We start from the raw sequence: 13,654 nt of genomic DNA, 5'->3' as shown, positions 1-13,654 counted from the left end.
ACTTCATCTCTGGCGTCGCCCAAGTCGTGCTGTATTGACACGCTGCACAATTTCCAGAGGAATTATTCCAACCTATAAATCATGATGTTCTACACCAGAGGTGATATCTTGGTCAAGCGCGACAGATAGTATGTTACACGGTAAGCTAAGGCACCGGTCGAATGTCCATTGCACCGACTAGGCTGCATGGTGATTGAAAAAACCGCTCTTTATCTTCTTTCCCCAGATTCTTCTGTCCCACTCCGCCGACGCTGCACTCATACTTGATGTAGCGGCAAACCCGGCTGCGAGCAGAAGCGACATTAGAGCCGGTTCGCTCACAATTGGAGAAAGCCAACATACCTATGACATGTTGGGCGAATGCCACGGCAGATCCAGCGGGTCCACGAACGCGCGGTAGCGCGCAGCGGCGGAGTCGGCAGCGACGCGCAGCGCGAGCGGCATGGCGACAGGTGCAGCAAAGCTCGTGCACGCGCACGCGGCGAATACGACAGCGACAGCTTTACAGTGCATAGCTGCGAGGAGTGTTCTGAACCAAGGTGCGTGCGTTGGGTTCAGTGATGCGGGTATTCCAGGCTGGCGACGAGTAGTTTATACTCGACCAATAGGCTTGGCTGAACCTATGCAGGACCGAATGCACAGGACCACCGCGCATGCTGTCGGGTATCGCAGCTTGTGGGTGCGGGAGATGCACTCACACACGTCATGAGGCGGAAATCGAGTACGGATGTAGTTTTCAAGAATTCTGACAGGAAGGAAATAGACCGCGGATACTTGGCGGGTACGACAGAAATGGTCGGCAAGATCGTTTCGGGCAGTTAGCATTAATCCACGCTGGGCTGTCTCTAGGAATGGATGCGGTTGTGATACATGGTGTGTGCGCTTCATATCGTGCCTTGTGCTTCTGACCCCCTACCCCTAAAGCGCTCCCCGCGCCGAAAACCATAATTGTGGGTGCGGCTACTAGAAGAATGCTAATTAACACCGTGTCAAATGGGCGGATAAACCGAAAGCATACCTCAGATCTTCTGTGGTGAGTGCCATGGCAAGTCGAATGGTGCGACCGTGTCGCGATACCGCGCCGACCGTGAGTCCGCTGCGACGCGCAGCGCAAGTGGCATATCGGCAGGTGCGGCGACGCCAGTGCACGCAAGCGTTGCAAGGATAAGTGTGAGCGCGTTCAGCTGCATATCCACGGGAGCTAACGTCGTTAACGCTACGAGAGTGGGGAGCGTTTTCGGCGATGCGGAGAGCAGCGGCGAAGATAGAGCATGGAGGTGCGCGGATGCCTTATATCCAACCTGGGGTGAGATGTTGTCCCATGCGGATGCCGCAGCAGCGCGGCGAAGATAGAGTACGCAGATGCGTGGAGGCCTTTGTCCAGCCTCAGTGGGCAAGCATGAATCGGTCGCCTGGCGGTCTTTGGGCGCCTGGGGTGTCCTCCGCCGGCGATTGGTGGCGGCACCGCTGGTGTATGCGCGTGTTGGGCTAATAGCACCTACTGGTTTTGGGTCGTCCGGTGGTGGGAGAAAATGCTCGGGTGTGTTCGAAACAGGCCCGTCCGACTGTCTTCTGCTTCTGCTCTTGAAATGCACGGTGCGTTTCTCCCGGGGCGTTGCGCTGGGTGGGCGATAGTTCGTCTTGTTGCGGTGCTCAATTCCCTCTGTGCAAGTCCATGTGTAAACCACGACGAGCTCACCGAATCATGCACTACCAACGCATATTCCACATCCATCGCTACCCACGGTTCGCGCTTGGTCAAAACCCCAATCCACAACTTATTTGAGTTTGGGGCGGTGCCCAAAATTCACGATCACCGCCACACTTCCGCCCGGGCAGAACCAAAACCGCCACCACTGATTCCCGCACGAAAACGCGGAAGCTGTCGGGGAGGCACACTCGGTGCTTCCGCGCGAGGCACATCGCCGACGATGGTTTACGCGTACGGCGGGCGATCCGTCTGCAGTTCTGGTTCTGGCAGCTACGTACCTGGCGTGCTAATGGGTTGTGCACGTGGGTGAGTCCTCGGGCTACGCGATTTCGTGCCCGATTATGTCTTGAAGAGAGGGGGGTGTTGACACTTTTGTACGATAGTTCAACGGCCAAGCCTTTCTGCCTTCCTCCACACTGCAGGCATCGAGAGTAGAGTCGCTCGCCGGAGACACAGAACAGTCCGCTTGATAAATTACGTCGTGCGCCACCTACTATGTTCAGTATTAAAGTACATCCCATGCCATTCAACAAATGCATCTGAATCGTGCAGCCTCTAACTCTCAGGCTTCAGCGGCCTTGCCAAACGCGTGCGTCGCGTCGGAATAGGGGTATGCTTCCGAGGCGGGGTTGAGCAGGCCCTGGCGCGGGTCGACGAGGCCGAGGGTGTACGGGCTCCTCCACGATTCGTCCCCGTCCTCGAGCTGGTCGACGTAGCGTCTGATGATGACCACGATATCTGCAAAGCAGTCACATTAGCCACGTCGCACGCAGCGTACCAAACACGGGAGCGCACAGAGGTGAATCAGGATCTGCAATACGGTAATGACGGTGACGAGGATCTTGATGCCGAGCGAGAAGTGGAAGTCGCATGAGACGTTCGTGTCGACGTGCAGGTTCGAGTCGACGGAAATGCAGTCGTAGAGCGCCTTGCCGGCGTAGACGATGTAGAGGAAGAAGCCGGCGGAGACGAGCGAGAGGAGGAAGATGACCCAGGACAGCGCAGAGTACGCCTTTACGAAGCGGCGGTTGCGCGTGATCGAGCCGATCCAGCTGTCCGTAGCAAGCAGGTTAGTGGAATATATACAGGGCGCCGGGCTGGGCTGGGACACGCACCCGAAGAGCGAGATGAGGGCGATGAGCGTGGATATGCTGCCCACCACAATGATGATGATTTTTGCTGTGTTGGATATGTTCATGTGTTGGCCGGGATCGTGGTGCACCTCTAGATCAGGCCCATTAACTCGAAAGCCGTACCACAAGCAAGAAGAAATAACGCACTGTAGGTGGCGATCCATGCTAGCACTGCCAACGCAGTGGAGGCAAGAAAGGAGATTAGGGAGAAAATGAAGACGCCAGCCCTGACGGGGATACAGCAGCAGAAGTGTCGGGACATGTTGCTTCGAAATAGCAAGGGTGAAGAGAAGACGAAAGGACGGGTGTCGAAAAGGGTGTCGAGATGGCACTCGATTAGAAGGTGGACGTACAGTGGACGTGGTGTAAGACCATTATATAGCGAGAAAGATCTGCAGTGCTTCAGCTAGTGATCTGGAGGAGTGTGGCGCTGCTGTTCCAATCATTGCTGGGTGCACTTGGTCGGACGGGAGAAGGCAATGAGGCGTTGCCCAGTCTCATCCTGCCAATCATTGCATCGCGGTACGCGATCTAATACAGGGGCGCAGACGCGACACAGCCAGAGGTTAGTGCTCCATGAACCTGTGTCTAAGTCGAGTCTCAGAGAGTGCCTTCAGAAAGAAGCTTGGGGAAGGCGAGCATATTATCTCCATCTGTGATCCTGAAATCAGTGAGGAAGCTATGTCAGAAGGACGCGATTGGCTCACTGCCTGATGAGCAGACTGCTGAAACTCGCGCCCGCGGCTGCACTCGGATGTCTTGGCGCGTCCGTGACAAACCGTGACGTAACGCGTCAGGCCACGTGCCTCTAGCGCGACCGTGACTCTGGTGTACACAAGGTGTGCAGTACTTACAGTATATATCATTCCGTGAAGTTCTTCCCCTCCCCGTTCAAGAGAGGTGATTGTGTAGTCTATCCATGGGGCAATAGATCTGGTGGCACTTACGAGTTTCACTTTGTAGTGATGTCCTGCTCCGCTTGTCTGTTGCTTGTTGAGCACATCCTCGCTTGTAGTTGTCTTGCTCACGAAGTTCGCCATAGCTGATTTTAAACCCTACTTGATGCCGCAGGAGGCCTGCCGCAAATGACAGGTAAGTAGGTACAGTTCTGCTTTCCTGTTGCTGGCTGATTCCCGGGCTGGCAGGCAGAGTCTAAAATTCCAACGCACTGCTGGCCACGATCGGCCACAGCGGACTCGATTGACGGGTGCATCATTTATTTGTCATTGTGCTGATTCTCTGCTAGGACTTGCATCGTAGCACTCGTCTGATCCAACGGGCTTCTTGTATGCTCAACACTACATAGCCTTCGTAATTGTCGGATTCCAAATCCTACTGGTACGTGCCACATCGTCGTCATAATTGAAAACCTGCGCGGTTTGCATGCGACGAATGCGCCATTTTTATGTTGTTTCATGCAGCCGAATCCTTCGGAGCCACCGAGTTACCCAAGTCGAACCCGAGTCATGCAACAACTCGCCTCCGTGCACAGATATCCTACAGCAAAATAAAATACATGATCCATCTTCATCGTTTAGCACTGTGGGAAATAAAGTCAACCAACAATACTGCAAGGCCGTGCTGCAGAGTTTCGCACGTCACGCCGCCTTGGATATTCCTGTGTACAAACAACTCATAGCCGCTCATGCCAGTGATTGGCCAGACCGCTTGAGAGCGGCCTCTTGAATTTCTGTTGGGATCGGGTGGCAAGTTATATCTGCGTGACGCGGTTTGTATGCGAGTGCGGTCATCCATGCAGTGCAGAATCCGATTTCACGTTTAAGTCTAGGGTAAAAACAGTAGGCTGACATAATCATATCATAGGAGCCTTTCCTCTCGAGCATGTGACCGCGTCGCGTTCCAACCCCGGGAGACTGTGTTCGAAAGTGAACACGGGGACTACTTCGCTGTCTTCTAAGGTTCCATCTCCCCACCACCACCTAATACATCGACGATCCCAACATGCCGGGCAGTAAGTCTACATGTTCATCGCCCTGCGGTTTGTGTTCAGTGGCTCACTTTGTCCGTGGAGAAGACACACTGAGGACGACAGAAACTTTGATAGAGCGGCCAAACGGTAGACAGCCCAGCACGGTTTCAGCTTTACAAGCTGCCATTGCCTTGTCGAAGACTGAATTTCAGGAGCTCACCGTAAGTCCCTTAGGTGATCTTCAGTGTACACGCGGACGTACCAATTTTGTGAACAGCAAGCGACACGCACAGTCGTCCAGCGGCGCCTTGATATAGCCCACAGATTTTCTGAGCAAGATCCGAAGTCTATAGATCGAGTTCAGCGGGAAGTGCGTATAAATGTACAAGTCTCAAGGCCAATCTAACACTTAAATGTCGACTTTGCTCGTACATAGATTCTGAGGGTATGCCCCTTTATCAAGAGATACCGGGACTATTGGCCGGTCAAGAGTTACATTGCCATATATTTGAGTGGATGCATGTGTGATCCCAAGGTTAACGCTCGGCGCAAGGCAGAGATTCTCCGGCTGGCGGGCGGTTCTCAAATAGAGCCAAGTGAGAGCAAGGTATTTGATCTGTTCATGCCTCAATACAACCTCTTAATATTTGCATCTGCGTAGCACTCCCGCTTATCAAGAAATGAGATGCCCCAAGTGCCCAGTACTCCTTGTAGGCCTCGACGCCAATTCATAGGCCAGATGCCGAGAGGGAGGAGATTCCCCTCCGGCAGTCCCATGAGCAACTCTCGAAGTCTTGCAATCACAGACAATGCTAGAACTCGTACTGATGAACGAGCTACTGTACGTTGCTCTGTTTACAAGCTATTTGTTTACAGTTGCTGATGCATTGCCCTTGCTCATCTGTATCCCTCAACTAAAGAGTGATTTTCAAGTTAGGATGGATGAGTTAATGCACATTGATGATGTAACCCGGCCCATCTGGGACTTTCTCCAGTCACTGGCAATCCCTGCACCTCATCTCTTCACAATCCTGCTGGCTGATGGTATCACCAGTATCCGAATCCTTCGTGCAACTTCAAAGATGTCCGCGTGTCGTGGGTGGGTGGAGTCGCTTGTGACCACTGGCAGAGCGACCATGCTTGAAGCCGAGAGCCTCTGGGATGGGCTCACAGAGCTGGCTAAGGTGCAGATCCCTGCCCGAAAGTAATCCTGCCATGACATTTCGTGCCCTTGTTGTATTTCCATCATTCTACTGTCATTTGTTTGTTTCTAACTCTCTGTGCTCATGCTTTCCCTCCCAAGATCACTGGTGATACATGGATGAGGCTTGTAACACTACTTGTCAATTGTGCTGTAAGATTTAAAGGTGTGTGTATGTACCTGGTGACCTATTCCTTGGAGACAGTGTCGATATGTGGAAGATTGACTATGACTTTATGTAAACATGATAAATTGTATCTCGACTTTGTTGCCTACGCTTTATAACCACTATGACTTTGAGTGGAGTTGGATCCGGGCATGCCGGAAGCCGTCATCGCCGAGTGTAGAATGTTCGCTACTTAGTGGTATGCCGTTGTTGGAATGCTCAGCGGCGCCTCCGAGGCATTGGCCACCATACTACGGCTGTACAGTACGGCAAATTGATTCCACACAACTACATACATATTTTGATACTGTGAAGAAGCAGAAGTACAAAACCAGGAACTCTAACTCTCTACTACGTCTGCAGACCGCCCCGCCACTCAGCGCCGCTTGGTCTTCAACGGTCGGTTGTCGCCCTTGCCGCCGCCGCCACCTCCGTTCACGCTGCCCCCGTCGATCCCCTTCCTCGAGCGCTTGTTCACCACCCGCTGCAGCGCACGCTTCGTCTCTCCGTCCGGGAGCGTCGACAGATCGTAGTAGCTCGGCGCGTACTCCAACAGCCTGCGCCGTTCCACCAGCGTCAGCGTCAGCACCCTCGCACACACAAAACGGGAGGAGAAGAAGAGAGACGCACCACTCGGGCCGGACGTCGGTGACCGTCCGGATGTACGGCCGCGTCGTCAGCACAAACTCGTTGAAGACGACCCACTCCGGCTGCGTCTCGAGCCCGCACGACGGGTGCAGCCCGACCACCTGGTTGTCCTTCACCGTCAGGTAGTTGTTCTTCTCCCCCTCCTTGTGCGCCACCTGCATAAAGAACCCGCACACGAGCGCCCGCCGCACGTTCTGGTACAGCCGCCCGACGTCCCCGCTCGACACGAGATCGATGTCGAACCGCTCCATCGTGCGCTGCAGCTGCGCCCGCACGTTGTCCGCCTGTGCGAGCGCGCGCGCGGAGAGGTAGTGGTTCCACGCCCAGCTCTTGTCGTGCATGTCTATACGCGTGTTAGAAGTCAGGCACCGAGCATGCGGAAGAGGGACGTACTTTGGGTGTAGTTGTTGTAGACGTTCATTAACGTCAGGTGGTCGCCGTCTGGGACGGTGAGCAGCGCCTTCGCCGCGTCGGCCTCTTTGCGCATGTTGGGCGGGCGCAGCCATACATTCGGCACTGCAGTGGAGGTATGATTAGGCGTCCTCGGTCATGTCTGGGCTACGAAAACGTACCGGATAGCATGGCGACGATCGTCAGTATCTCGTTGCTGCACTGGAACTCGGGGCTGATGATCAGCATTTTCGACATCTGGTGCGATATGGTCAGGGTGCGTGCGCTTGGGACGATATAATGGTATGGGCCCACCTGAGGGTCCAGGGGGAATTCCGCCATGATCGATCCAAGGGGGGTGAGGTTGCCGTCGTCGTCCAGGGCAGCCAGGAAGTTGAGCAGTTCCAACGCGCGCATCAACGTTTCTGGTGCTGGCGCATCTACATAGTCGAATTTTACCAGGTCCTGTGAATCCGCCAATGAGCTTTATGTCAGATAATCGAACGGGAGCTTCCGCTGACCTTGACGCCCAACTTGACCAGCTCCAACACCGTGTTCGCAAGGTTGCTTCTGAGAATCTCCGGGTGCGTCTGCTCCTCGAGCTCCTTCATGAATTCCCTCTCGGTATACAGCCGGAAGCACTTGCCGGGCCGCGTCCGCCCCGCACGGCCAGCACGCTGCTGCGCCGACGCTTTCGAGATCGGGCTCACCAGTAGAGACTCCACCCGGATACGCGGGTTGTATACCTTCTGCTTCGAGAACCCAGGGTCGACCACATACACGATCCCGTCGATCGTCAGCGACGTCTCCGCGATGTTCGTCGACACTACCACTTTGCGCCCGGGAGGGCCATCCGGCGTCCGCGGAGAGGGTGCGGGATCGAAGATGCGCTGCTGCTGCTGCGGAGGAAGTGATGAGTAGAGCGGGATGCAGACCAGCGGGCCGACACTGTCTGGATCCTGGTTGATAAGGTCGTCCGCCTCCAGCTTGATTTTTCGGCATGAGTCTTCGATCTCTTCCTCGCCCGTCAGGAAGAGTAGGATGTCCCCTGGGTCCTCTGCGCGGTGGATCATAAGCACAGTGCGAATCGCCGCCTCGACGTAGTCGGGCTCGGGCTCCTGCGTGTAGAACACCTCGACCGGGTGCGTCCGCCCGGGGACCTTGAACAGCGGCGCGGGCTCGCTTGCGCCCTTGAGGCCGAAGTACTTCTGGAACTTGAGTGCGTCGAGCGTCGCGGACATGACGATAATCTTCAGGTCGGTCCGGCGCCTTGCGAGGGGTTTCAGCAGGCCCATGAGGATGTCCGTGGCCATGGTGCGCTCGTGCGCTTCGTCGAGGATGATCGTCGAATACCGCTCCAGGCTCGGGTCATTCATCGCCTCCCGCAGGAGCATACCGTCTGTCATGTATTTCAGGAAGGTCGTCCCTGGCTCTGTCATGTCCTCGAAACGGATCGAGTAGCCGACTTGCTTCCCGAGTTGCACTGCCCGGGATGTCAGTGGTGTATAACGAAAGCTGAGGATGTTTGCGCACCGTCCATTTCATCCGCAACACGCTTCGCGACCGACATGGCCGCGACACGGCGAGGTTGTGTGCATGCTACTAATTTACCCCGAGTATGTGGAAGGTCGGAGTAGCATACGAACTGCGGGATCCTGGGTGAAGCTCATCAGAAGGGCTATTCACCCGACAGAAGTACGAATCGCACTGTGTTGTCTTGCCAGTTCCGGTCTCCCCAACTACCACGATGATCTGGTGATTGCTGAACTTTGTTGGACGTCGGTTATGTTTCACGCAACGATCGGTCAACAAAATATATGCAAGACACTCACTATTTTGAGGAAGTCGTCCATCTGGGCGTACACGGGTAGCTTTTTGCGCACTTCGAGGATCTTCTTGTATTGTGGAGTGAGCGGCTGCTTCGTAAATGGGTTGATATCTCCGTCCTATGCAGACAGCGTCAGAACGAAGGGAGGCAATCCGGATGGCTGGACACACCATGGCCTTATGGACTTGTCGCGACGTTACATGGCGGGGGAGAAAACCGAAGAGGGGTTCGTTGATAGCGAGATGTTTTGAGGAGCTTGAGCTCCTTAGAGGAGGCGCGGTGGTGTAGGGATTGTTCGACATATTGGATGGTCATGCATCATGAGCGAGAAGCGTATTCAGCGTCAATTCACCCTCGGCGCACAGCGCCTATGCGTGGGAGCAGTGTTCTCAGGCGGAAAGTGGGAATCATCTCAATATTTGTAAGTGTCGAATATCGTCCAAATCATCGTGGCAAACCATAAGACGCGAAGATCTTCAGCGGTAACCTTTCTGCTTCCCGGACCAGGAAGTGCGGGCGAAGGGACGATAGGGAGCATTCATGAACAAGCGGGCAATGTGTTAAGAGTATGTACAGTAGAATCGGCGGACGGACAGAATGGAAACTATCATAAGTTCTGACTAATCACGATCATCATCCAAGACGACCGCGCTGGCAAAGGGGTCGTATATACATCGACTAGTCTTTTAATGTTCTACTTCTATTCTCACCCGCACGTATGCCGAAGCCCTCTACGCGGACGCCAGACGACTGGCAGAAGCGACTGCTCTTACGATAGTTTCCCTTTTTGGCATCTTCCCTTCCCTTTTGGGCGTCCGTCAGAGCAGTCGTCGTCCCGTCCAATATCAGAGCCAGTACTTGGAAGGTCCAAAATAGAGTTCGTTCGACTTCACCGCACATGTATTTACCTTGTGAACCCGTCTTCCATATTTCCCCGGCCGTCCAAGTTCTCCCAGTCCCCCTTGCAAGTGTAAGCTTATAGTGAGGGAACGCGTCGAGACCTTCACGCTCGGCCCGTGGAACATAACACTTGCGTAGCAGGATTATTGCATGGGCTCATGAGTTCAAGCAAGCAGACTTTATCTCTTTTCTTATAATCATTATCTTGCCGACTTTTTGCCACTGACGTGACGCGTCACCACCACGTGCCAAGAACGTGACTTGAAACGTGAGCAAAATGTTTGGCCATCCTCTTAGCGCGATATCGTCTTGCTTGCTGCAACGTCTTTCTGCCCTCGGCGCCTCTTTGGCATGTCCAACAATCCCTACACCATCGCGCCTCCTCTAAGGGGCTCAAGCTCCTCGAAAGTTCTCGCTATCAACGAACCCCTCTTCGGTTTTCTTCCCCGCCATGTAACGTCGCAACAAGTCCATAAGGCCATGGTGTGTCCAGCCATCCCGATTCCCTCCCTTCATTCTGACGCTGTCTTCAACAGGACGGAGACATCAACCCATTTACGAAGCAGCCGCTCACTCCACAATACAAGAGGATCCTCGAAATGCGCAAAAAGCTGCCCGTGTACGCCCAGATGGACGACTTCCTCAAAATGGTGAGTGAGCTCGCATTTTCCGCTGGTGAGGGGAGGTCAGAGTCTGCTTCAGGCACACGACACCCTCGGTCGCCCGAAAAAACGTAACTGATGTCCGAGAAAGTTCAGCAATCATCAGGTCATCGTCATGGTCGGAGAGACCGGATCTGGCAAGACGACACAGTAAGAGCGCTCATCGTGATCTACTTTCTGTCTGGTGGATAGCTTTTCTGACGCATTGAACCCAGGATCCCGCAGTTCGTATGCTACTCCGACCTTCCACATACTCGGGGTAAATTGGTAGCATGCACACAACCTCGGCGTGTCGCAGCCATGTCGGTCGCGAAGCGTGTTGCGGATGAAATGGACGGTGCGCAAACATCCTCAGCTTTCGTTATACACCACTGACATCCCGGGCAGTGCAACTCGGGAAGCAAGTCGGCTACTCGATCCGTTTCGAGGACATGACAGAGCCAGGGACGACCTTCCTGAAATACATGACAGACGGTATGCTCCTGCGGGAGGCGATGAATGACCCGAGCCTGGAGCGGTATTCGACGATCATCCTCGACGAGGCGCACGAGCGCACGATGGCGACGGACATCCTCATGGGGCTGCTCAAATCCCTCGCAAGGCGCCGGACCGACCTGAAGATTATCGTCATGTCCGCGACGCTCGACGCACTCAAGTTCCAGAAGTACTTCGGCCTCAAGGGCGCAAGCGAGCCCGCGCCGCTGTTCAAGGTTCCCGGGCGGACGCACCCGGTCGAGGTGTTCTACACGCAGGAGCCCGAGCCCGACTACGTCGAGGCGGCGATTCGCACTGTGCTTATGATCCACCGCGCGGAGGACCCAGGGGACATCCTGCTCTTCCTGACGGGCGAGGAAGAGATCGAAGACTCATGCCGAAAAATCAAGCTGGAGGCGGACGACCTTATCAACCAGGATCCAGACAGTGTCGGCCCGCTGGTCTGCATCCCGCTCTACTCATCACTTCCTCCGCAGCAGCAGCAGCGCATCTTCGACCCCGCACCCTCTCCGCGGACGCCGGACGGCCCTCCGGGGCGCAAAGTGGTAGTGTCGACGAATATCGCGGAGACGTCGCTGACGATCGACGGGATCGTGTATGTGGTCGACCCTGGGTTCTCGAAGCAGAAGGTGTACAACCCGCGTATCCGAGTGGAGTCTCTACTGGTGAGCCCGATCTCGAAAGCGTCGGCGCAGCAGCGTGCTGGCCGTGCGGGGCGGACGCGGCCCGGCAAGTGCTTCCGGCTATATACCGAGAGGGACTTTATGAAGGAGCTCGAGGAGCAGACGCACCCAGAGATTCTCAGAAGCAACCTTGCGAACACGGTGTTGGAGCTGGTCAAATTGGGCATCAAGGTGAGCGGAAGCTCCCATTCGATTGTCTGATGTAACACTCATTGGCGGATTCACAGGACCTGGTGAAATTCGACTATGTAGATGCGCCAGCACCAGAAACGTTGATGCGCGCGTTGGAACTGCTCAACTTCCTGGCAGCCCTGGATGACGACGGCAACCTCACCCCCCTTGGATCGATCATGGCGGAATTCCCCCTGGACCCTCAGGTTGGCCCATATCATTATTTCGTTCCATGAGCATGCACTCTGATATATCGCACCAGATGTCGAAAATGCTGATCATCAGCCCCGAGTTCCAGTGCAGCAACGAGATACTGACGATCGTCGCCATGCTATCCGGTGCGTTTTCGTAGCCCATGCGCGATTGGGGACACCTACTCATACCTCCACTGCAGTGCCGAATGTATGGCTGCGCCCGCCCAACATGCGCAAAGAGGCCGACGCGGCGAAGGCGCTGCTCACCGTCCCAGACGGCGACCACCTGACGTTAATGAACGTCTACAACAACTACACCCAAAGTACGTCCCTCCTCTGCATGCTCGGTGCCTGACTTCTAACACGCGTATAGACATGCACGACAAGAGCTGGGCGTGGAACCACTACCTCTCCGCGCGCGCGCTCGCACAGGCGGACAACGTGCGGGCGCAGCTGCAGCGCACGATGGAGCGGTTCGACATCGATCTCGTGTCGAGCGGGGACGTCGGGCGGCTGTACCAGAACGTGCGGCGGGCGCTCGTGTGCGGGTTCTTCATGCAGGTGGCGCACAAGGAGGGGGAGAAGAACAACTACCTGACGGTGAAGGACAACCAGGTGGTCGGGCTGCACCCGTCGTGCGGGCTCGAGACGCAGCCGGAGTGGGTCGTCTTCAACGAGTTCGTGCTGACGACGCGGCCGTACATCCGGACGGTCACTGACGTCCGGCCCGAGTGGTGCGTCTCTCTCTTCTTCTCCCCCCGTTTTGTGTGTGTGCGAGGGTGCTGACGCTGACGCTGGTGGGACGCGGCAGGCTGTTGGAGTACGCGCCGAACTACTACGATCTGTCGACGCTCCCGGACGGAGAGACGAAGCGGGCGCTGCAGCGGGTGGTGAACAAGCGCTCGAGGAAGGCGATCGACGGCGGCAGCGTGAACGGCGGCGGCGGCGGCGGCAAGGGCGACGACGACCGGCCGAGGAAGAAGATCAAGCGGGGTTGAGCGGCGGCGTGATATTAGAAGTCGAGCGCTGTACATACTTCTTCTTTACAGTATCGATACATGTAGTCGCCCTCGGGCGCTGTGCTGGCAGTGTACACCGCGTCGCGGAGATATTTCATTTCTTGGTATCGCGGGCTGCTGCTGCTGTGGAGCGAGGCGGAGACGTCACGTTGACTCCGTGCACCACATAAGTAATCCTCTAGGTCGTGCGCAGGGCACCCTCTACACCACACCATGTCCGAGTCTGCATCCCACCCACCCCCAACTCGTCCGCCCGCCGCCCACACACACACCGTGCCCCCGGAGGGCGTCCGAATCACCGCGCAGCCCGCGCGCGTGTCGGACATGACGACCAGGCCCGAACGCGCGGCGGACGAGACACAGCACAAGGCAGAGCGGGTCCGAGGCGGGTGCATCCCATGTCCGGTACGCATATCTCGCTTGGAAGGTCTTGGATAGAACGGCTCGCTTACCTCGCGGCGCGCAGGACGGGACGGTGTGCTACATCATACCCATCCCGTGCTGTTGCTGCTGAGTCTCAGAT

The 13,654-nt window shown here is 55.8% G+C and overlaps 6 protein-coding genes across 6 annotated transcripts; 3 read left to right on the top strand and 3 right to left on the bottom strand.

The window, feature by feature from the left end:
• Positions 1-1,019: 1,019 nt before the first annotated feature.
• On the bottom strand, positions 1,020-1,731 carry SCP_0802220 (hypothetical protein; the record flags this gene model as incomplete). Its single annotated transcript, XM_027760812.1, has 2 exons — positions 1,020-1,663; positions 1,719-1,731. The coding sequence occupies 2 exons, from the start codon at positions 1,729-1,731 to the stop codon at positions 1,020-1,022; spliced, it is 657 nt and encodes a 218-aa protein (XP_027616613.1).
• A 542-nt stretch (positions 1,732-2,273) lies between these two features.
• SCP_0802210 (predicted protein) lies at positions 2,274-3,106 on the bottom strand (the record flags this gene model as incomplete). Its single annotated transcript, XM_027760811.1, has 4 exons — positions 2,274-2,449; positions 2,507-2,763; positions 2,827-2,935; positions 2,992-3,106. 4 exons carry the CDS (start codon positions 3,104-3,106, stop codon positions 2,274-2,276), a joined length of 657 nt encoding a protein of 218 aa, XP_027616612.1.
• A 1,700-nt stretch (positions 3,107-4,806) lies between these two features.
• SCP_0802200 (hypothetical protein) lies at positions 4,807-5,982 on the top strand (the record flags this gene model as incomplete). The annotated part of the gene is made up of 6 exons (XM_027760810.1): positions 4,807-4,816; positions 4,880-4,995; positions 5,052-5,144; positions 5,211-5,381; positions 5,436-5,615; positions 5,695-5,982. The coding sequence occupies 6 exons, from the start codon at positions 4,807-4,809 to the stop codon at positions 5,980-5,982; spliced, it is 858 nt and encodes a 285-aa protein (XP_027616611.1).
• Positions 5,983-6,517: 535 nt separating this feature from the next.
• SCP_0802190 (Probable pre-mRNA-splicing factor ATP-dependent RNA helicase) lies at positions 6,518-9,309 on the bottom strand (the record flags this gene model as incomplete). The annotated part of the gene is made up of 10 exons (XM_027760809.1): positions 6,518-6,698; positions 6,772-7,132; positions 7,183-7,305; positions 7,362-7,437; positions 7,495-7,644; positions 7,701-8,662; positions 8,713-8,834; positions 8,888-8,946; positions 9,012-9,125; positions 9,178-9,309. 10 exons carry the CDS (start codon positions 9,307-9,309, stop codon positions 6,518-6,520), a joined length of 2,280 nt encoding a protein of 759 aa, XP_027616610.1.
• Positions 9,310-10,258: 949 nt separating this feature from the next.
• SCP_0802180 (Probable pre-mRNA-splicing factor ATP-dependent RNA helicase) lies at positions 10,259-13,110 on the top strand (the record flags this gene model as incomplete). The annotated part of the gene is made up of 10 exons (XM_027760808.1): positions 10,259-10,390; positions 10,444-10,557; positions 10,661-10,719; positions 10,785-10,906; positions 10,957-11,918; positions 11,975-12,124; positions 12,181-12,256; positions 12,313-12,435; positions 12,486-12,846; positions 12,924-13,110. 10 exons carry the CDS (start codon positions 10,259-10,261, stop codon positions 13,108-13,110), a joined length of 2,286 nt encoding a protein of 761 aa, XP_027616609.1.
• Positions 13,111-13,344: 234 nt separating this feature from the next.
• On the top strand, positions 13,345-13,645 carry SCP_0802170 (hypothetical protein; the record flags this gene model as incomplete). Its single annotated transcript, XM_027760807.1, has 2 exons — positions 13,345-13,536; positions 13,598-13,645. 2 exons carry the CDS (start codon positions 13,345-13,347, stop codon positions 13,643-13,645), a joined length of 240 nt encoding a protein of 79 aa, XP_027616608.1.
• Between the last annotated feature and the right edge of the window lie 9 nt (positions 13,646-13,654).

This window comes from Sparassis crispa, assembly GCF_003851025.1.
Source record: "Sparassis crispa DNA, contig_000007F, whole genome shotgun sequence".
NCBI lineage: Eukaryota > Fungi > Basidiomycota > Agaricomycetes > Polyporales > Sparassidaceae > Sparassis > Sparassis crispa.
Note: the sequence above shows the minus strand (reverse complement) of the source record. Positions and strands in the feature narration are given on the sequence as shown.